Here is a 23,447-nt window from a genome sequence, read left to right as displayed (position 1 = left end):
TTGTTTGTTTGTTTTTTGTTTTTTAAGAATTAGTGTGAATGAATGATACGTTGCCCCCAGAACTGATGGAATATTTGTAAATACAATTGGTATTGTGGCCTTTTCTCTGAAATTCATAACAGCTAAAGGGTTTGAGCTGAAGTTTTCTAATCAGATTTTTAAAAAAAAATTATCTCTTTTACAACCTGAGCAAGAACAAAAGACCAACAAACCTAGGAGTTAAGTGTTAAAAATCATATTGTTTAGGGTTATTGTCCTCAATCTCTCTAAAATTTGTTCTTTCAGGACATCTATGAAATGATCCTCTAAAGTGCAAAAGTCCAGAACGTAAGCATTTTAATGACGTCGCCAAGATTTTACTTTGCACCAAGAATCAATCATTCATTGGGGTTTGGCCCCATAATGATTTTCTACATAAAAAAGAAAGCTTTCAGGAGACGAATTTCAGGAGTTTACACTTATTTCCTTCTTCATTTATGCATGAATAAAACGGGGCAATTAAATACAAGTCCTTCCCTCTCCCTCCTCCTTTCCAACCCACTTCCCACTCATGTATAACACATATGGCCCCTCAGTCTTAGATCCTGGGGATACCAAAGCAGAGCCCCTTGGGGATTCGGCACTCTTTGAAAAGCTCCAAGGTGCTCACATTTCCTAAGATCTCAGAATAATAATGGGGAAGTAGAATAAAAGGGAAAGAGACCAAGAGTCTTTATTAGGCAGAAGTAATTCATCCTAGGTGGCAACTTCACAAACAAGTATGAAATCTTATTCAAAACCTCCACAACCACATTTAAAAATCCACCAGCTACTTGCTAACCCCTAACAGGATATTTGGGGGAAGGGGTGGGGGAGGGGGAGAAGGAAGGCAGGGTTCAGGCCTGATTTCTTCTGTTTAGGGAATTCCTGGCATTTGAATTCCCTTCACAAAAGCAAAGCAGCAACAGATCTGTAATTTAGTTTCAGACTTGCCTAAGGCACTGGGAGGTTAAATGATTAATCCCCATCTAGAAAGAGCCAGAGATGGGATTTGAACTCTGCTCTAGCTGGCTAGAAGGCCAGTCTTGTCACTAATACCAGGTTGCCTCTCAATCAGATCGTATATGTAATTAAAGCTAGCAGGCATTTTTTTTTTTTTTTTGGTCTGGGGAGGAGAGGTCAGCTAGGTGTCTAGCTATCCACTAGACAGTGGATAAAGTTCCTGACCTGGAGTCAGAAGATTTAGTTTCCTGAGTTCAAATTTGTCTTATATACTTACTAATTGTATGTCCTTGAGCATGCCACTTAACCCTTTTGCCTCATTTTTCTCATCTGTAAAATGAGCTGGAGAAAGAAATAATAAATCACTCCAGTATCTTTGCCAAGAAAATTCCAAATGGGATCCTGAAGAATGAGACACAAGTGAATATCAACAAAAGGCACAGTGGGGGATGATTAGTTCAACCTTTTCATTCTACAGCAGATAAAACTGGAAGCCTGCGTGACAAGTTCTTTATAAGCAAATTCCCTACACCAAGAATTTCATTCTGATGACTAGAGAATGGAGGCAGTAAATATCTACTGTGCCTGAAATTGAACTTTGTGACTCTATGGAGAATTTTACATCTTTAGCTCAGAGGTTCTGAAAATGTTATTGTTTCTCAAACTTCAGAGACACAGAAGCTTAATTTAAAAAAAAAAAATGGAATCTTAATGAAATGATAATATTGTATTATTCACTTTCTCCTTTGGTTCTCTTAGGGGAAAATGACAGTTATAGGATGAGGAGAACTACAAACTGGAGATAAAAGAAAAGATAGGAACTTAAATCAGAAATAATGTGCTCATATTAACTTGAGTATTAAAAAAGATTTAGTAATTTCTTAAGAACTGGCAGCCTACCTGTGAAATCTGCCCCCATCCCTAGCAAGCTCCCACACTGCCCTAAGGTTCTGCAAGACACAGCCTAAAAAATCATCTACCCTAGCATGAATTTCCAGTTTAACTAAACCCTGGCCTACTCAACCACAATTACCATGGCATTTCAGTTTGGCCTGAATTGTTCAGATAGCCCAAGTCCAATTCTTTGTTTCTTCTCCATCATATAGGGAATTTCTCCACTTATGTCAACAGCCTAACCTGTTTCTCATCTCAGCTATAGTTATAATTTTAAAATCTCCAAATGCTTCAGAAGGGTAAGTCTACAAAGGGAGTATTAATGAAGTTTCAAGCACTAAGAGACTGAAAAACATAAGTCCCCAGTTCTGCTAAGTTAAGCCTCTTCCTTCAAGCACTCCCCTTCCCCTCCCCCCAAGATAAAATAGGCAACTGAATAAATAAATAAGATCACTCAACTGGTAAAGCAGGTTTATGGCACTGTTGACAAGAATAAGGAAATAAATTTTGTTTTTAAGAGCTAAAGATGGACAGTGTTCCTCTGAACACAGGGACCTGGTTCTGTCCTCTTCCTTTCCTAATTCTATATAGATGAATCTGTCAAGAGAGTAATGATATCTCTGTTTACCTTCTGTTGGGTCAACAATTATTAGTTTAGCAATTACCAATTGTCAGTTTCCCAAAAGAGAAACATGGAAGGCTAGTATTAGATGTATGGTGGGCAATGGAAGGGGAAAGAGAAGAAAGGGACTTCGGAGATAGATAAGTCGATTCTTTAGAGTCCTATTTGCTTCTTGATTTGGTAAGTTCTGACATTGATTATGAAAGTCTATGGATGATGATGGGCAATATAAAGCTATCAATCATCACAATCATCATTCTATGCATTAGGATCATAGATCTGGAATTTTTTTTTTGGCAAGGTAGTTGGGGTTAAATGACTTGCCCAAGTCACACAGCTACTAAGTGTTAACTGTCTGAGGCTACATTTGAACTCTAGTCCTCCTGACTCCAGGGTTGATGGTCAGTAACAGAGGTAGGAAGAGCTGGGTAAAATCTAAATCTTGAACTAGGGCTTACTTAGTCCCTAAAAAAGTGTCAGTCAGTCCATACTACCAAAATGCACTGCATCGTGCTTGGGTCATTACAGCCTTGCCTTCCACTCCAGCAAGTTTAGTTCTGGCTTGGCTCTGCATGGACAGCATGTTTGAAGTTTCTGCCCCATTCCAATCAGACGGGCTGGGACACACCTTTGCTCCTATTGTTTCTGTCAAGCTCAGCTGGTTTTCTGAAGGCCAGGCTCAAAACTCAACAATGCTGTACTTTTATTAATGCTGACCAGCAAGGCAATCAGATTACTCCCTTTTGAGAGGACCAGGAGGAGCTTCTTAAGTGGAAACCTTCATTGATTCACTTGACCTAACTGATTGCTGTCTGCACCATAATTCAGTTCAATTTAACAAGCAAGTACCAGTTATAGGCCAAACAGTAGCACCAGAGAGACACAAAGACAAAAATAAAATAGTCCCTGTCTTTGGGGGGGAGGAAAAGGGGAGGAAGAGATGTGCACAGATAAGTAAATATAAAATAAACCCACTTAATTCAGGCAGTAAAGTACTAATAGCTGGGAGAATTAAGTCAACAGGCAAGGCTGACTAGTTCTGGATCTAAGTCTTGAGGGGTGTGAGCTGTTTCAAGAGGCAGAAGGGAAGATCATTCCAGCATGTGAAACAGCTTGTGCAAAGGCATCATGGGAGAGGCAGAATATCTCCCAAGACTTGTGGGCTCGGTTTTCAATAAATGATGTTACATTCATTCATAAAAGATATACCTACTACACAGAAAGTAGGAGTCATGGTGGGACCATGTGACATGACATAAAGACAAATTTTTTAAAAAGTTTTCACCCTCTAGAAGTTTACAATTTAGTACTGGAGGTAGTGTGTTTTGTACCAGATATGCTAAGAATTTATCACAAAGACAGATCTTTTTGAGCCCTTCACCTCTCCCCACCCTCCAATATCTTCCCCACCCCTCAATATCTCTCCTAGGCATTCCAGGAGTGTTGTTGACTTTCACAGAACATGATGGCAAGACTCTGTTATCTCAGGAATGTGTCTAGGGTAAGGTCCATGCCTACAATAAAAAGCTGCTCACAGATGAATCGGTACCTGCTAGATTAGAGCATCATAATATCAGATCATGAGGTTCTGAGGCATTTATACTACAGTTTATTGCGACCTGCACACCAGGGAAAATGGAGATGTTAGATGAAACCTTTGGGGTTTTTTCCCTGTTTAAAGGTGAGAAAAATCAGTATTTTATTTTTTTCCCCCTCAATCAGAAGCTTGTAAAGGAGCCACAATAAACTTTTGCCTAATAAATTAATTCAGTGAGAGATAGTTAGGTGGCACAGTGGGTGGATAAAATGCTGAGCCTGAAGTCAGGAAGATCTGACTTCAAATTTGATTTCATATATTTACTAGCAGTATTATCCTAGATAAGTCATTTAGTCTCTGCCTTAGTTTCCTCATTGGTAAAATAAAGATAATAGCATCTACACCTCAGGGTTGCTGTGAGGATTAAATGAGATAATTATTTGGGACAGCTAGATTGCTCGGTGGATAGAGCACCAGCCCTAAAGTCAGTAGGACCCAAGTTCAAATCTGGTTTCAGACACTTAACACTTCCTAGCTGTGTGACCCTGGACAAGTCACTTAACCCCTACTGCCTCAGCAAAAAAAAAAAAAAAAAAAAAAAAAAATCAAAAATGAGATAATTATGAAGCATTTACCACAGTGCCTAGCACACAATAAATGCTATCTAAATATTAACTATTATTAATATTATTAAGTCAACAATTATTAAGTACCTACTATATGTAAAGCAGTATTTGGGATGTTGGAGCTACAAAGACAAATACTAACCAGTCCTGGTCTTCAGTCTCTGCCTGAGTTATACTAATTTTAGTGGGGTAAATAACATGCATAGAAAGTTTAAACAAAGTAAGTGTTCAGTTAAGTTTTTTAAAATATTCTGGAAAGAATTAAAGTATACTTTTTTCCAATTTATTTTATTTGAAGAAACAGAATAAGAAAAAAGGAAAACAGGAAAGCAATATAAAACAAAATGAAATGAAACAAAAGAGAACATTAGCATGTGCCCAGCAGACTGGGGAGGATTCAAAATATATAACAACTACCAATTTAAGAAAGTATATATATTAGTAGAAGAAATTATATTCATGAATGAAAGTTATATTCTGTCTTCTTTACTTCCTTGTAAATAGTTCTTTTGTTCTCTGCTGTGCACCTTATTTACTTTATCCCCCCCCCCCCATCCCCAGGCAGACTATAGTTAAGAAAGGATATATTTATATATACATTTGTAGATATATACATACACATACATAACTCTCTTTCATCCCCCCATCACCCTCAAGCAAGCTATAGTTGATATATTTATGCATACATATATATATATATATATATATATATATATATATATATATATATATACACATACTCACTGACCTCCTCCCCACACACCTTTCCTATCCCTGCTGACTCTAATTAAATTCTGCTCCATAACTTGCCTTGCTATTACTTAACCTCTTCCCACCCATGGATCCCCTGTCTTCTTCCCTCACCCTTTACTTCCTCATCTACCCATCCCTCTCCCCTTATTTTTTTAACAGATTTTGGAAGGTATTATACCCTTTATGGTATATATGTAGTGTTGCCTATTGAACCCATTCCGGTTGTGAGTAGATTTTCAAAACTACAAGTCCGCCTCCGCACCTCATTTGTATAACATAAATACTATTTTTACCTTTATTCTGCCAATCTTTCTTTTGAGCTTACCCTATTGTTGATGTAAATTTTAAACATAAATTATTTCCCATGTAAAAAAAACAAATAATTTGGCCATCTTTAAATAGATTGTCCATGTTGAATTCCTTAAAATTGCTCTTTGATATTGGCTTTTATATGTTAAATTTTCTGTTAAGTTTCAGTTTGGCTAATAGAAAGTCGTGAAAATCTGCAAGTTTGTTGAATGTTTGTTTTTTCTCATTCAAAATTATAGATAATTTTGCTGGATATATTTTGGTCGAAGGCTTAGTTCTTTTGTTTGTCTGTAGACATGATTCCAAGACCTGTGGTCTTTTATTGAAGTTGCTGCCAAGTCTTGAACAATTCTAATTATAGCTCCAGTGTATTTGAGTTTTTTTCCCTTTATTTTGTGCAAAATTTTCTCTTTGATCCAGGGGTTTGGAAATTTGGCAATAATATTTCTACATGTTTTCCACAAAGGATCTCTTTGAGGTGGTAATTGATGGATTTTCTCTATTTCTACTTTCTCCTCATGTTCTATCATTCTAGGACAATTTTCTAGGATTATTTCCTGCATTATTGTGTTAAGGTTCTCTTTTTGGTCACAACTTTCTGGCAGTTCAATTATTCTTATAGTTTCTCTTCTTTATCTGTTCTCTAAATCTGTTGTTTTTTTCTTATATGTTTCACATTCTGTTCTATTTTCTCATTCTTTATAATCTGTTTTGTTATTTCTTGGTCTCTCATAGCTTCACTGACTTCCTCTTGCCTGATTCTAATTTTCAAAGAGTTATTTTCATCTTTGAGACTCTGTAGCTCCTTTTCTAATTGGCTAACTTTTTTTGGTAATCTTGTTTTTCTTGGATGGTTTTTGTTCTTGAATTTTCCCTCAATATCTCTCATTTGGTTTTTGAATTCTTTTTTGAGTTCTTCTATAAATTCTCTCTAGATAGGGAGCCATTTTACATTACTCTTTGGGGTAGAAGGTTATTTTTGTTTTGTTTTGTTTTGTTTAACTAAAGTGTCCTCTGAATATGAATCCTGGTCTTCCCTGTTCTCATAATATGTTTCAATGGTGGGGTTCGTTCTTCTTTGGAAACTCATTTTTTAAAATAAGGGGCATTTGTATAAGCACCTCTAATCATGGGGTAGGGTAGGGGGACAGTGCCTCAAGTTTCCCTTCAGCTCTTCACTCTGACCAGGAACCCCACACCAAAAGCTCTACCCTCATGAAAGTACCCACAGCCTGCAATACCCCTGCCCTGCAGCTTCTGTACTTAGCAGGTGCTGGGTCCTTCTCGCTCAGGGCCGAGTCTCAGCAGCACAGCTGGGCCTGGCGTTCCTAATCAGCCGAGGTTCACTTGGTCTTCCCAGGTTGAAACCTCACTTGACAAGCAGTCCAGGAGGTAAAAGTCTCCATGGTTCCTGCAGAGGCTACAGCTACAACCAAATAGCCAGAGGGATACACCTAATTGTTTCAATGGAGCTAGATCAGAGGTGTTTGTGTTTCAGATAGATTAATCCCAGCTCAGGGTCTTCAGATTTTGCCTGGCTCTATCAGGAGGACCCCTGTTTTGTCCCAAGTCTTTGTGATTTTTCACCAGTCTTATGTTCACCCTGAGGAGCAAATTTGTCCTATTTTTGGGGGGAAATAGAGAGAGCTTGAAATTTACCAACTTACTCCACCATCTTCCCAGAATCTTCCCCCAGAAAGTGTACTTCTTTAAGAAGTGTTTATCAGGATGTCTTATTAATAGGATTAGTTTGTAAAATGGAGATTAAAAACTCTAACCAGAGTAGTTGCAGGCCCAATATATATTACTTTCCTATTTGGAAGAATGTTTTTTTGATGAGCCAAGATACAGATAATGTAGTGTAGCAACAGTTAAGAACAGCAGGGAAAGTTCCAAAAGACTCATTACTGTATAGCTACAGGGTGGTACTATGTGTGTATGGGTGTATGTCTTTTGTTGTGAGAAATGAAAAGTAGCCTCTTCCTGATAAAGAAAAACAAAAATGGAGGTGCTGAGAATTAAGAAGGTGTAGGGTGGTTAACACTATCCATGATAAATACCTGCAGAATAGACCAATAAAGATGTTAGGTCTCTTGGAATCAAGAATAAGTACTTAGGACAGTTTCATAAAGTGAGGATGATTTACTCAGGCACAAGTTGATAACAGTAAATCTGAATGAATAGAGTAAGGAATTTGTATTAAGATGTCAAACTTGACTCTAAGTAGCTATGAAATAAGAAATGTGATATAATGGAATGAACACAGGATTTTACAATCAAGTAACTTGGATTCAAATCCCAGTTTTGGTACTAGGCAGCTATATGATCTTTAGGAAATAATTTAATCTCTATGAGTTTCAATGTCCTCATCTAAAAAATGAAGGAGTAAAAGTAGATGATTTTTAAGAACTTTTTTGCTTCTAATTCCTATATTCCTATGTGCATATCCTGTTAATTAGTTATATACTGTTAACTGCCTAGTTATATCTTTGTATCCTTCTCTAAGATCCTACTCCTACTCATGGTGTGGAGATCCTAAATTCTAAAAGTTGATCTCCATACAGCATAAGCTTCAGCAGATACTGACAAGCTGGAAAGAAAGATAGTAGCCTACCTGTTGCCTGGGAATGAATGCATAGTCTGAAAAATACATGACCAGGATAGCAGCAAAGTGGTGATTTTTTTGCCATAGAAACTCTCGTAAATTATAGAAAGGTTTTAATCTGTGTTTATGAATAAGGGGATTGTTGACCCCTAAAGTATTGAATGAGTATTTATTTGTATGAAATGCATTAAGAGTTGGATTATGTGTTTGTAGCAGTTTTTTGAGTGGTAGCAAAAAATTGGAAAATGAGTAGATGCCTATCAACTGGAGAATGGCTGAACAGGTTGTGATATATGAAGGTAATAGAATAATATTATTCTATATAAAATAATCGATGAACAAGCTGATTTTCGAAAGGCCTGGAAAGATTTACATAAACTGATACTGAGTGAAACAAGCAGAATAGAAATACAGTGGACACAGCAAGAATGTGAGATGATCAACTATGAAAGACATGGATCTTCTCAGTGGTTCAGTGATTCAAAATAATCCCAATAGACTTTGATCAGAAAATGCCATCTGCATCCTGAAAAAAACTAAGGAGACTAGATATAAATCAAGACATACTATATTCACTTCTTTCTTCATTTTTTTTTTTTAAATCTCTCCCATGGTTTTTTTCCCCTTTTGCATGCACTAAATTTTCTCTCCCAACATGATTCATAAAGTAATATGCATTAAAAATAAATTTACTAGAAAAAAATAAAATAAGGTATGGATTATGCTTCTATGCCGGCATTCCTCAATTATCCACATCTGATGAAAAACCAATAACTCAGTCGATATACCTATGAACAGGAGCCACTTTTCACCTGATGAAAGTACAATCTTGGCATCTAAGAAGAATTAGATTTAAAAAAAATTGGTCTGTTTTGCATATGCAACCATGGATCACACTTTACACCTTTTCATTGGAAAAATCTTGGCTAATTTCTTGTCTTTTTGAAATAAAATACCCTTAGACCCATAGACTCTGTCATTCTTTGATCCTTCCTTTCCAATCTCCTGAAGGGCTGGATCAACTTGGATAAATCCCAAAAGTCGTCTGTTTCAGCTTGCAATGGGAAGTATTAACTCCTAAATCTACAGCAGTCATTTTTTGTTGTTGTTGAAAATATGGTAGAAATCTAAAAGAAGCTGAATAGAAATACTGAATATCAAATCTTGAACATTTCACTGTTATTATTCAGTTGTTTTTCATTCATGTCTAACTCTTCATGATCCTATTTGGAATTTTCTTGGGAAAGATACCAGAGTAATTTTCCACTTCCTTCTCCAACTCAGTCTACAGATGAAACTGGGTTAAAATAATTTTCCCCAAATCACAGAGCTAATAAGTCCCTGAGACTAGATTTGAATTCAGATCTCAGGCCTTGTACTCTATCCATAAAGCCATCTAGCTCTTTACTTCACACTTATGGGTAGGTGAACACTCAGAATCACAGAAAGAGTAGAAAGATACCTTACAATCTAGTCCAGTCCCATTTTCCAGAAGAGGAAATTAAAGCCCATTAAGGGAAGGTGATTTGTTTAAAGCTAATTTTTTTTTTTTTTTTAATTTGGAGAGTAATTGGAAAATAAATGTGAAGAAGTCTCTTTTAATCCCTTGCTCCAAATAGAAGTAGATTGTACTTTGATAATTGGTTTTGATATGAAATGTCTCTTTTAAAGAACACACACTAATATCACCATCGAATAGCTATTGATGTCAGCAGAGTTCCCAGACAGTAGAAAGTAGATGTAGTAGTGGAAGCATCATTGATCTTGGAATCAGGAAGACCTGAATTCAAATTTCACCTCTATGAGAACATTTGTAAAATACTTTGCAAAGTTTAAACAACTATAAAAATGTCAACATTAGGAGACTTCTCAAAGAGAAAACAGGCCATAGTAAGACAGCACAGACTGAAACATTGTGATTGAGATTGGTGCTATGAAGATACAGGATGGCCAGGAAAAACATTTATTAACTGATTAGAAAAGTTTTGAAAGCTGGGAGAAGTCCTAACTGAATTTTTATCCAAACAGAGAGAAGTGCTTCTAGAAATGGGAAACTAGATGTAAAAATGCTGAAAGATTCAGAAAAGTCATCAAGTGAAAGTTTCAATGGTTATAAAAGTAAGATTATATAAACATTTTTGAAGTGCCTTCCAAGGATTATCTCATTTGACCATTATAACAATCCTATGCTGTAGATAGGCCAGATATTATCCCTATTATACATATGGAGAAACAGAGATCCAGAGAGGTGAAGTAATTGCAGTAAGAAATACATCTAAAATATATCTCCTACACATTTCATATTGTGCTGTTGATAGTAGATTGTAAGAACCATTCTGCCATAAGCAACTCTATCTTGACTCAAAGCATTTTCAATGACTATGCCCCACCCTGGAATTCTCTCCCTCATCATCTCAGCCTCTAGGATTCCTTCAAATCCCATCTAAAATCTTATCTTTTTATGGAACTTTTTTCCTGATTCCCCCTTAATTCTAGAGTATTCCCTCTGTGGATTACCTCCAATTTATACTATCTATAGTATATATATTAAGCTATCTTAATTATTTGTGTTTCCCAGTTGACTTCCAGTGCCTTGAAAACAGGGGCTATCTTTGCCTTTTTTTGTTTTCCTAGCATTTAGCACAATGCCTGGCACACAGTAGGCTCTTAATAAATGTTTGCTGACTGATTTAGGATGAAGGAACAGATTTGGGATCTAGATAGAAAAAAAGCAATGTAGTATATAATATGGACTGTGAATAACTGGATCTGGGTTTTTAATTCTCAGCTCTATCACTGACTTTGTGATTTTGGATAAGATGATTTATCTGTCTGGACCTAAAGTTTTTAATCTGATTTTCAAGATCCCTTAACGATTTAAAATTCAATGATTCTCTCACTTTGCTTCTGATGCTCTGACACTGGACTTGAAGTAGCAGTGATGCTATATTAGTCAGAAAGGTAGAAGCATCCAGTGATCAAGGCTACAAGATTATGTTAGTTAACAGGGGAATGAGGCACAAAATAACAATCTACTAAGAACCTGATTAATATCAGATTAATGAATTATGCCAAATTAAAAAATAAGGAATAAGATGTTTGCTGTTTTTTCTGGGTATATGAAAGGGAGTTGGGAGGGAAACTGACCTATGATTTCATCAAGATAGGGGCATTCTAATGAAGAATTTCTCTTTACCAGTGTAGATGACCGGGCAGCTAAGTGTAAAAGTAAACTGTCAGCCCTCTTCTTAGGGTCAAATGTGACCTCAGACACTAGCCATGTGATCTTGGGTAAGTCCCTTAATCCTATTTGTCACAGTTTCCTTAGCTAGAAAATGGCAAACCACTAGAGTATCTCTGTCAAGAAAACCCAAAATGGGATCATAAAGAGTCCGATATAAATGAAACAACTTAACAACATAAGTAGATAAGCACCTGATCTGCAATATAATCTTAGAAAGTTGCCAGGAGAACAGACAATTTGGATTTAAATCTATATCTTCCTAACTGAGACAATTTCTCTAGCCACAAAGCCATGATCATCTTTGAATACACAATATGTGCTAACCTCTCTCTGTACCGCCATAAATTTCAGAAAAGTAGTTTTCTACTCAATGTCCGATTGGTTGATTAGGAATGTGGCCCATGTGGATGAGGGACAGAGAAATAGAGGTTGAAGTAGTAGGGCATCAATCTCTTAAATGATTATAGCAGAATGTTTGTTATCCAACAGGGAAAAAATAGGAAAAGGAGCCAGAACAGGTGTTTCTTTGGGGGCTGCTCTTTTATCATACAACTCTATTAAAACATTGAGAACAACATTGTTTCCTGTGATACTCTGGTAGCAATGGATACTCAGACTGTAACATTTCAGTATAAGTAACAAATTTAAGGAACTCCAAGGATTTGAAGGGAAAGGGTCAGCTATCCATACATTCTCCAATCTGTACTTGGTCCCCTAACTTCTGACTTCCTGTGTTCCTGCCTTTTTGTGTAACTCACAGGCAATAATCTCAGAACCGATTTTGTCTATAGGTCAGCATTTTAGGGTTCAGGATAACAAGAGGATTCTGGAAAGACATTCTTTCTTTACAACCCCTAGATCAAGCCATGGGACAGATTGGACTAGATAACCTACATAATGGATTTAGAGCTGAAAAAGAATATAAAGGTCATCTAGTTCAACATTTCAACAAACAGATGAGATAACTGAGGGTCATAGATATTAAAAGACTTTCCTAGAATCATAGGAGATAGCAAGAAATCAAGCCAGGAGGTAGGTAGGTAGTGCAGTATTTGATAGAGTGCTAGACAAGAAGTCTGGAAGAGCTGATTTCAAATCCAGCCTCAGGCTCTTACTAGTTATGTGATCTTGAGCAAATTATTTAACTTCTCTTTGCCTTAATTTCCCCATATGGAAAAATAGATAGCATCCACCTCTCAAAGATTATTATGATGATTAAATAAGATATTTTCAAAACACTTAGCACAATACTTGATGCATAGTAGGTGCTTAATAAATCCTTTCCTTCCAATCCAGGTCCCCTACTCTAAACCCAAAATCATGTTGAAAAGTCCCTTTTCAGCTTCAGGATAGGAAAATGGGAATGAGGCCCAAGAAATCTGATCTGCCCAAGAAATAAGGCAGGCCTAGAGAGTACTCACCATACTGGACAATACATCTGGATGTCAACTTTAAGATAAGTGATAAGAAGTGTAGAAAATAAGATCCCTTTTATGATCAAGAGGAAAAAGACAATACTGGCACCACTGTGTCAAACACAACATGATGCCCAAGATAACTTCAGTCTAAAAGAGAAGCTGGAGTCCTGACATAAAACAATCCTGGAATAAAGAACTCTATGAATCAATGCCCCACAATGACATCTACAATTTATAACCCCCATTTCACTGTGACAGCACTGGTGTCAACTTCCATGCAGCACTCATTTCAGAAATTCCAAAGAAGGGTTTGGCTTCTTAGTCCCAGATAAGGGCAGAAAAAAGAGGTTTATTGATTTATTTATATAATCAGTGACGCCAAAGTGGTTTCAAACACTAATTGAAACGTGAACATACGTGAAAGTTGGCCCACCTGAAAGATGAATTCAGTCTGCTGAGGTTGGGGGAGACCGAGGGATTCTAGCAATTTTCAAAAGGCAAAGCAAGTAAAAGCAACCAAAGACCTTGAATGCTGTGAGGCCTCTCTCCTTGGATTTCAACCCCAAATTTGGTTTAAACCACACATATTTTCCTTCACAGCAAAGTACATATATTAGGATTTCCTATATTACTTTAGTTCAGAGGTTAAAATGCTGTCCTCCATTCCTAACAAACCATTGCATTCTAAAGAATGCTAAGATATCTATATTTCTATGCTTTTCTTTCTTTAAAATATTTTTTAAAGTTTCAATGCTTTGTTGATAAATTTTAACAGCACAGCCTCTTTCTCTTCTCAACAGAACTTTGTAATCAAAAAATTAAGTGAAACAAATCAATATATTGGTCATGTCTGGTGACATATGCCATATTCAACACTCATAATCCACCTTTCTACTGAGAGATGGACATGCTTTACTGCCAAGCCTTTGGAGTCATAGTTGATTACTGCCTTGATCAGAGCTCTAAAGTTCTTTTTTCACATTATTATTATGAACTTAATAAACATGGTCTATTATGAACTTAACAAACATGATCTATTATGAACTATTACATAATAATTACATATTGTAAATTAAACAAAAAAAATTATACAAGAAACTGATCTTTATATGTCATTTTACATATCAGGGTTTTTTAAAAGTATGTATTGAACTTATATGATAGTAAGAAAACTGTCCTGCCTGTCTTTCTTCTCTTCTGAATTTCTTTCTATTCGCTTCTCTGTGTATTTTTTAATATTTATTTTATCGATGGCTCAATTCTGAAATCTTTCAGTGTGATTTTTTATTTACATTACTTGTGTTTATCAGATAAATTATTCTCCTGGTTCTACTTGTCTTCTTTAGTCTATGTATTTTCTTTTACCTCCCAAGCCAGAACCTGGATCTCCAGGGTAGCTCCCAAGGACAAATCTACCAAGTAACTCCCTTTGGGTTGTGAGTCAGGACCAGGGAAACACAATGTTCCTCAATTAGGTCCAATCATGACAGAGCACCTGCAAGGCAACCCACTTGGGAAAGTCTGCAGCTGTGCTTGGCTCCTGCTCCCTCTTTTAGCAATAAATAGGAAAGGTGGAAAAGGAAAAAAAGAAAAGCTTACAAAAAGGTATCCCTAATCTTGATGCAGTTTTGTTATCATTTTCTATGGCTGACTATGGAAGACAAACTTAAGCTTGAGTCCATTTTCTCTAGTAGACATTTGAAAATTTAATGTTCCTTTTCTCCCAAACAGTAAGATATCCTTGGTAGAGGAGATAACTGAGGGAAAACTGAAATCACCTGCATTTTTCATCTCCTCCTTGTGATTCCCTCTTGGGCTTCCCAGCCCCCACTTTCAGATTTGATATCTTCCCCTTGAGAATGCAGAAGTGAGCTATTCTCTCAGGAATGTTTCTTGCATAGCTATAGGCTTAATAACCTTGTCAAAGGTTAAAGAACAAAATTGCCACTGTATCCAGTTTCCTGGTTTTCCATCCTTTTATCTAATTCTAAAAGAGAAAGGGACTCAGTGTGGTGTAGACTTGAAAGTCAGAAAGACTCGAGTTCATATTATATCACAGATACTTAGTAACTGTATGACCTTTGGTAAATAACATGGGCTCTCAGTTTCCTCATCTGTAAAATCAGGAATTTGGGTTAGATGGCTTCTAAGATTCTTTCCAGGGCTAACTAAATCTGTGACCCTATTTTCCTATGACTAGAGAACTGTCAGCAAGAGTAGGAGCTCTTTTTTGAATTCTATATTCAAGATTAGGAATATGATGGCCTGTCAAAGTTTGTTGAACTGACCTGCTGCATAAAGCCTGGAACCAGACTGGAGACCTGATTGACAGTCTCTCATATGAAGATGCTCTGTTAGCATCAGACTTCCATGCTAAAGTGTCTTAACCCTTTTGGTGGAAAGCTATGAGACTTTCTGAGATACTTCTCCAAATGAAGTGGATTTAATTTTGTGAGCATTTGCGATGAGTGCTCTGCTCTGCTGAAAGTTCTAAATGAAAGGCAGAGAGCCCCCATGCTGGGTGCACCACTAAATCATATCTGAAAAATCCACTCACACAAGACAAACGCTTCCCATAGGCAAAGTGCTCCTCCAGCAACACATGCAGCCACCTCTTAACCCCTGTTGAATGTATCCCCTTCTCATTTTACAAGCACCTGAGAGGAGAGTACCAAGAAGTATTCCAATCTTCCCTGTAACTAGGAACTCCTGAAAAGTAACCTGAGTCAGTCCTTTTCAGAAGGACAGACTTTCTCTCACTGCTATCAGGGTTCTCAAAGGAATGGAAACCAGCCCTCTTGCTAGGTGTGTTTGGGGGGAAATGTGCAGGGGAGTGAATGAAGATAACAATGGTATCAGTTAGCTATGTTACTCCTTCTAAGACTTAGCTAGGTTAAGTAAGCAAGGCCTAATATGAGTTTTTAATCAAAGTACCTTGGAAGAGAGTATAAACACCTAAACCAAGACTTTACACAGGGGGCTTGGGCTTTTCTAAATCAAAACTGCTGAGTATGAGATTCACATGTAGATGTGAGACTATTCTATTTCAATAGAGCCCTAGTCATTAGAACACAAAGAAGGTGTTTGAACAAAACACTTTCCTAACACATGCAATAAACTCCAAAATTACTTAAATGCAACCTTTACCAAGATTCAAATTGGGTTTACCCCATCTTTGGGGTTCCTAGGCCTGACCACAAACCAATTTCCCCCTCCCCACTTTCACCATGGGTCCATATATGAATTTAGTCCAAGGCCAATCCAGTCCCAAAAGGCCCTAAGTTGTTTGCTTCAATGATCTCCTGGTCTCTATGGCACCAAAGAGTTAAACAACATTCCAACTATGACTATGAAGTCAGGAGAAATTAGCTCAGTTTGTTAGGGCAAAGTAGGCAGGTAGACTATATAGGCCTCGAGATGATTTAAATAAATTAAAATTCACCCCACTCTTCAAACTCTTGACTAGTGAGAATAAAAAGAATAATTGAAATCATGTTGAAGAAGTCTATAGCATTGTTTTCCCTGGCAAAAATTCCTTAGGCTCTGAAGCTGTTGAGGCTCTGATCCAGCTGGGCAGGACGTTATCTGTGTTGTGACATAGCTTCCAAATTAATTGACACCGGATCATCAAGAATTGAAAATCTTGAGCCCTCTCACCTAACGAGCTAATCAGTGGGATGGAAGTGGTAGTTCCTGGTGCATAATGTCAGAACAATTTTTGGATTGGCTATTCCATATCATAGAAGAATTGGCTAGGCATTGCCAGAAATTATCTCATTGTAATAATAATAATAGCTAACATGTATATAGTATGTACTGCATACCAGGCAATTGTGTTAAGTTCCTGAACCTCATTAAACTATATATATATACCAAAGACTTCAAGACTAGAAGGGACTTTAGAAGCCATTTGTTCCAAGTTTCATATCCTTCCCCCACCTTTTATTTTAACAGAATAAGAAAACTGAAGATCAATGTTATGTGACTAGCCCAAAGTCATACAGCTATTTTGTACTAGGGCCAAGACTTGAAGCAAGGTCTTCTAAGTGCCTCGCCATCAGTTTTTTCCCCACTACAGTGTGGTATCAGGTAACCCTGGCCTGATCCTTGTTTCTCCTTGAAGAAGGCCAAATTATTCCGCAAGATGAGAATGGCTCCTGGGCCCTGTGAATACCAGGCTGGCAGAACCTGGTCCCAAATGACCCATCAGGTTCCTCGGCTTGACCCTTTCATCAATGGTGACTTGTGGTAATGTCGGAGCCTTTAGCCTAGTGGGCAGGGAATGTGAGCTGCACATTTGGCTCTCTAAGGTTGTTCGGACAACCATCTGCAGGAATTTCAACCTCCCAGTCTTCCTCTCAGTGAAGGGGTAAAGCTGGCAGGCTCACTGCCTGGCTGCTCTTCAACTCCCCTAGTGAAAGGGAAGCCTTAAATCGGATTCCCTACCCCCAGCAGCCTCCCTCCATCCGCAGGACAGCACACAAAACAGCTTTACCCCCAGAGGGAGGAATGTGCCAAGACATTCTTTTGAGCTGGTAACTGGAGAGTCTGTTCTCCCCACCACAGTTAAGAAATTACTTTTCTGATTAAATAAATGATCATTTGATATAACTTCCTTAGATGGAGGGATGTGTAGGCATCTTCTAATTGAGTAAGGAAAAAGCCAAGGCAAAAAAAAAAAAAAAAAAAAATAGAATTGCCAGCAAAGAAAAGAAAATCATCTTGTTTTAAAGCATTAACTAGTTTTAGACATGTAATTACCTTGGCAGGATCTTACCCCCTCTAAGAAGAAACTGTACTGCATTTAGCTTTGTTAAACTTGGAGTCACGCCTCCTCCTCCCCACAGCCATGCACTCTCTATCCAGCCCCGATGTCAGGAGGTCTGGAAAGATGCGGAATTCTTAGAAGAGCATAGAATTTTAAAGCTAGAACCCTTAGAGCTTTTTCACCAGAGAAGCTTCCATCTAGAGCTGGAATTTGACAACCATTTATTAAATGCTTACTATATGCAAGGCGTTATATTAGGTGCAAAGAAAGCAAAGGGGAGGGGATGGGTAATCCTAGATCACCAAAAGCTTTGAAGAGGGACCTTGAAAAGCATCTAATCCTACTCCATTTTATTGATAAGGAAACTGAGGTCAGGAGATGGCGAGATAATTTGTACCAACTCATGAAGACATTAAGTGGTGGTGCTGGGATTTGTATCTGGATCTTTTCACTTCAAATCCAATATTCTTTCCAATCTATCACCCTGATCCAAGCCTTTCTTTTTACATGTGAGGAAACTGAGGGAAAGAAAGGGGAACTAATTTGCCTATATCATAGTCTATATATCTAGTCTATATATCATAGACTAGAATATAGCTGCTGGTAAGCAGGTCAACAGGAAAATGGAAAAGGATAATAGACCAGGAGTTGGAAGAGATCTCATTTATCTAATCCCATCATTTTACAGATAAGGAAACTGAGGCCTAAGAGGAAAAAATGATTTTCCCAATTACATAGGGAATAAATTTAGGGATGAGTTTTAAATCCAGATCCTCTGACCCTAGTACCGATGTTCTTTCCCCTGAATCATTTTCTTTATCCCCACCCTACCCCATATATCATAGAATCACAGATTTAGAGCTGGAAAAGTCCTCAATGGCCATGTAATCCAATCCTCATCATTTTAAAGATGTAAATTTGAAATTAGGTGACTTGTCCAAAGTCGCCCAGATAGTAAATAAGAATGGTGGGATTTGAACTCAAGTCTTCTCACTCATTGAGCAATCTGGTGCATTGGATAGAATACCAGGCCTAGAATCAGGAAGACTCATCTTCCTGAATTCAAATCTAGCATCAGCTGTGTGACCCTGGGCAAGTCATTTAATCTACTCTGCCTCAGTTTCTCATCTATAAAATGGGCTGGAGAAGGAAATGGCAAACCATCCAGTATTATTGTCAAGAAAATGCCACACAACTTCTGACTCCATAAATCGTTCTCTTTCTCCTGCCCTACATCACTTCCCTAAATTCCACAGATTTCCAAACCAGATGACATCTAGAATCAACGCAATCGCAAATTCTTTTAAGGCAGTATCTTTAAAATCGACACAAAAAAAAAAAAAAGAGAAAGATCCAAATCCTTTTCATATACTGAACAATCCACACCAATCTCCTCCTTAGCCTAGTCTGCCTGAGGAAATGTTTTGTATCAGGGCCTCCAAGGGGTGGAGATTATAGAACTAATAGGATGTTAGAACTGGAAGAGGGCTTGAGATTATCCAGTTCCACTCCTAATCAAATGAGCATATTTGTATTTTTGTAGAAGGAGGGGGAACAACAAATCTTTGAAATCCTAGGGATTCCCAATACCCTGAAACCACAGTAACATACACACAGCTGCCTTGCTGGATCTGAAAGAAGTGATCAGGTGAAAAGAAAGTTCATAAGATTTTGAGCCTTCTTATTTATTTTTTTTTTTTGAGAAGTCAAGGAAAGAAGATTTTAGGGCCATAGCTGTACTGTCTAACGATTCTGGAACAGGGTCACTAGTATATGTAACCATGCAGAATGGTATAGTGGTATAGTAGTGACTCTGGTACCAGAGGACTTGTGTGATCTTGCACATGTTACTTAACTAAGTTTCCCTGGGGCTCAGTTTCCCTGAGTTTCATCTGTAAAATGAAGGGGTTAGGCTGGACAATATCTGCAGTCCCTTGTAGCTCTAAATCTGGAATCCTATAGAATCTAAAATAAATATCCAATTTCTAGCATGAGGCATTGGAGAGGGCATTGAGCTTAGAGTCAGAAGAGTTGACTCTTCTGTAAGAAGAGTAACTAGAAGTATCTTCTCTTAGATACTTACTAGTTGGACCCTGAAGAAATCACCTAATCTCTTCAGACCTTCCAGCTTTAAATCTGTGATTGCAGGATCTTATGAAAACCCAGGAGAAAGCAAGGAACAGGGATTCTACAGGATTGCCATCAGTGAAAGTGCTGAGTTGCCAATGCACATCTTTGTGCATTTTTTTTTTTTTTGGTTAGGCAACTGGGGTTAAGTGACTTGCTCAGGGTCACACACAGCTAGGAAGTGCTAAAGTGTCTAAATTTGAACTCCAAGTCTTCCTGGACTCCAAGGGCCAGTGCTCTATCCACTGCACCATCTAGCTGCTCTGTTCTCTTTGTAAATTCTTGTCTTGGATTCCTAGTGATTCCCCCTTGCTGGCTGCTTTCGAGGGACCTCATTTTATATGAATCTGATGGCCATAAGGCACACATACCAACTATGAGGGATCCAACTTCTATCATCCTCATGAGTCTTTGTGTTTTGCAGAACATGGTGGCAAGGGCAGACAGGGGCATTACATATTAGATACTTTCAAAGGTCACTTTTCATTGGGGAAATTGGAACAACAACAATAAGCATTGGCCAGGATTCTCAAAAGTAAGGAATAGCAAAGAGGGAACTCCTTAAGCCTTCTCATACTTTGCCTTTAAGCAGAAAAGGGGAAAACAAGAGAATAGGCATTTTATTAAGAGCTTATTATGTGTCAGACACTGTTCCAAGGACTTTACAAATATTATCTCCTTTAAAAAATAAACACTTAGTGCTAACCAGAGGAGGAGGGAATTGTCCCTGCCAGGACATATATATGTCCCTGTTCCTTCTTGTGCAAAAGCATGGGATAAGAAGTTCTACAGTGGGAAGAAAGAGGAGGAGGAGGAGGAAATGATCACAATGGGTACAAGAGAGGCCTCTCACCTCCATTAACATTATAACAGCTTCCAAGTAGCTGTGACATTCTTGGTGAACCAAGCTGCTTAGCCCAGGTTGCAGGCTATCTGGTTTTCCCCACCCTCCTTCATAGCCTTCCCTCTCACTCATCTTCCTGTCATTTCTGCTTCCCTTCAGCTCACTGATTGCCTCCCCGTTCTCTTACTCCCCCCCCCCACCCCAAATTCCTTTATGGGAGCCTTTGATGACCACTTGAGTGTGTGATAATTGCACAGACCACAGCTCCCTAAGGCCTAAGGCATCTTTACTGATTCAATTCCTGTTCTTCCCTTCTCTTCTCTTAGTTCTTCCCCACTTCCAGACCTACCCTTTTATCCATCGACCTCTGGGTAATGACTTCTTCCTAGGCCCCCCTCCTCCACACTCATATTTCTCAAATGTTGGGGAACTACACTTTTTAGAAACTCTAGTTCTAAAAGGCTCTGTTGTGTTTCTAAGGATATCTAGTCTGCCCAGATCCTCCTTTCTTTTCTCCAAGCTTTACCTTTTTACTTGCTTGGGTGGTTGTGAGGTCGAGGGAAAAAACACTGGGTTAAGATAGGTGGGAGCACTCTTGCACAGTAACTAGCTACTTTCGAGAAAAGGCCTTGTAGTCCAAACAGGTGCACTCACTGATGCTTCCTTGGAGGAATAAGCTTCCCATCTGGTAGACTGGAGGGGTGTGGATACGGGAGTGTGGAGTGGCCTCGGTGAATTCTAGGACAGTTAAGATCCCCCAAAAGTCATCCCCTGCAATTCTTAAGTTGGAAGAGCTCCTCTGTATAAGAAGCAGAGTTTTAACCTTCACTGGAAATTGTCACAATCAACCCCAGACATCTGAGCATCCCCTAAGTCTTGGAAAATCCAGGGAGGGCCCTAAGGAGCAGGTGCATGGCCAAAAAGTAGTTCTGGTTGGCTAAATATGAAAAATGGTGGAAGTTCTACCTCCCCCACGCCCCAAAACATCAAAGCAAAAAATTTTAAAAGCCACAAATCTTATCAATAAAAGAAAGGGCTGAGCTAATTGATCCCTAAAATCTCTTCTAGCTCTGTGAAGAGGGAGTCAGACACCTGCCCTCTAATACTCCAACCTCTCATCACCCACATGCCGCCACCTTCTCTTACAGAGTGGGACTGGAGGTGGAGTATGAGGGGTGCCATGGGTAGGGCACCCAGGGCGGAGTGAAGGCGATTCTCCCGCCCCCTCCTCCTTCCCTTTCCTCTCCCATGTCCTACCTGTCCCGCGGGTCGATCCAGCTGGTGGTGCGACTGGTGTGGTCGATGTAGTAAACCTTGCCATCGAAGTCCCGGGCCTCCTCCCAGCCCTCGGGCAGGGGCAGCTCATTCCTCGGCATCTTCCCGAGCCGGTCCGCGCTCCCCCATGCAGCTCCCGGCTGGGGGGGGCCCGGGGCTCAACGGCGCCGGCGGGGCTGTTCGGGCCCATCCAGCAGCGGGGGCACCATGATCGGGCCCCGCGGGAAGAGCGGCGGCCGCGGTGGCTCCGGCCCAAGGGCAGCGCGCCCGCTCCTGCGGCACAGCCCGGGGCGGAGGTGGCGGCGGGGGTAGGGTGGGGGACTGAGTCCGGGATGGCCGGGGCGCAGCCGGCACAGGCACACGGGCACGGAGCTCCGAGGGGGCCCGGGAGGAGGGCGGCGCTAACGGGTGCAGGGGGGGCCGGCCGGGGCTGCGGCGCTGTCCATTCGGCCCTGCGGCCCCGGCCCGGGCACTAAGGCTCCCCCGGGCACCGGGGCTCCGCTCCGCCTCCTCCGATCTCGGCTCACCGCAGTCCTCTGCCTCACTCTCCCATGTGCCGCTCGGCTCTCCGGCAGGCGAAGCTGTGCAGAGCGTGCGCGCGTGTGTAAGTGTAGTGGGGAGGGGGGTGCGGAGGGGAGGAGGGAGCTTCTCGCCAGCTGCGGGCTCCCCGGATCCGGCCGCACTGAGCGGGAGCGGGCGCTAACGCTGAAGCCAGAGCGCGAGCGCGAGCCTCCCCCTAAGCGCTGCGCTCCCAGCTCCGGGCTCCAGGCTGCCTCCGTCCTCCGCTCGGCTCTCCCGCCCCTGTCCCCTCCTCTCGTTTCTGCGGCGGTCACGGCAGTGACTCTCCTGCTGCCCCCGCCTCCGCCAGGTGCTGCCGCGGTAATGCAGGTAACTACGCTGCCCCGGAAACAGCAAGCCCGGGAGGCGGGGCGCAGGACGCCTGGGCTCCCTTGGCTCCCGAGCAAAGTCGGGAGGCAAGACCGGTGGGGCTCTAGCCCCTAGGGCCACAGGCCTAGCTCTTTGAGACTTCGACCACATGGCTAGACCTCCAGAGCCTAGATTAATCCAACCCTCGGGGATCGATTCCCACCAGGAACTGACCTCATTATCCTTGTGTTTATACTCTACTTTCTTCGTGTAGATCTAGTGAGAAGCTGCAAATAAGGGTTCTGGCTTGGTTCCGAGCCGGTGAAGGGAGTCTAGAGGTAGGGATAAATAGTGATCTGCTTTCAGCTCAATAAAATTTCCCCCCCACACCAACTTTACTCCTCCGACCTTGTGTCAAACTTTTCTTTATCTTTATTTTTATTTTGTCAAAGTAGTCATCCGGTCCCCAGATGGAGAAATCACGGCATTCATGAAAATGAAAGAGCAAAAACACTTCGGAGTCCTGGGTTAAAAGCCTTTAACTAAATGACAGTGGACAAACGTTTCTGGGGCTTAG

The 23,447-nt window shown here is 40.0% G+C and overlaps 1 protein-coding gene across 1 annotated transcript in view; it reads right to left on the bottom strand.

Annotated features, from left to right (window-relative positions):
- WWC1 (WW and C2 domain containing 1) overlaps window positions 1-22,886 on the bottom strand; it is a 141,812-nt gene extending 118,926 nt beyond the window's left edge. Inside the window, exon 1 of the mRNA XM_012552422.3 lies at window positions 21,986-22,886. Coding sequence (XP_012407876.1) covers window positions 21,986-22,104 — 119 coding nt within the window. The 5' untranslated portion in view covers window positions 22,105-22,886. The remainder of the gene's footprint in view (window positions 1-21,985) is intronic.
- Window positions 22,887-23,447: the final 561 nt, after the last annotated feature.

This window comes from Sarcophilus harrisii, chromosome 2, assembly GCF_902635505.1.
Source record: "Sarcophilus harrisii chromosome 2, mSarHar1.11, whole genome shotgun sequence".
Lineage (NCBI taxonomy): Eukaryota > Metazoa > Chordata > Mammalia > Dasyuromorphia > Dasyuridae > Sarcophilus > Sarcophilus harrisii.
This window is presented reverse-complemented; position numbering and strand designations above follow the sequence as displayed.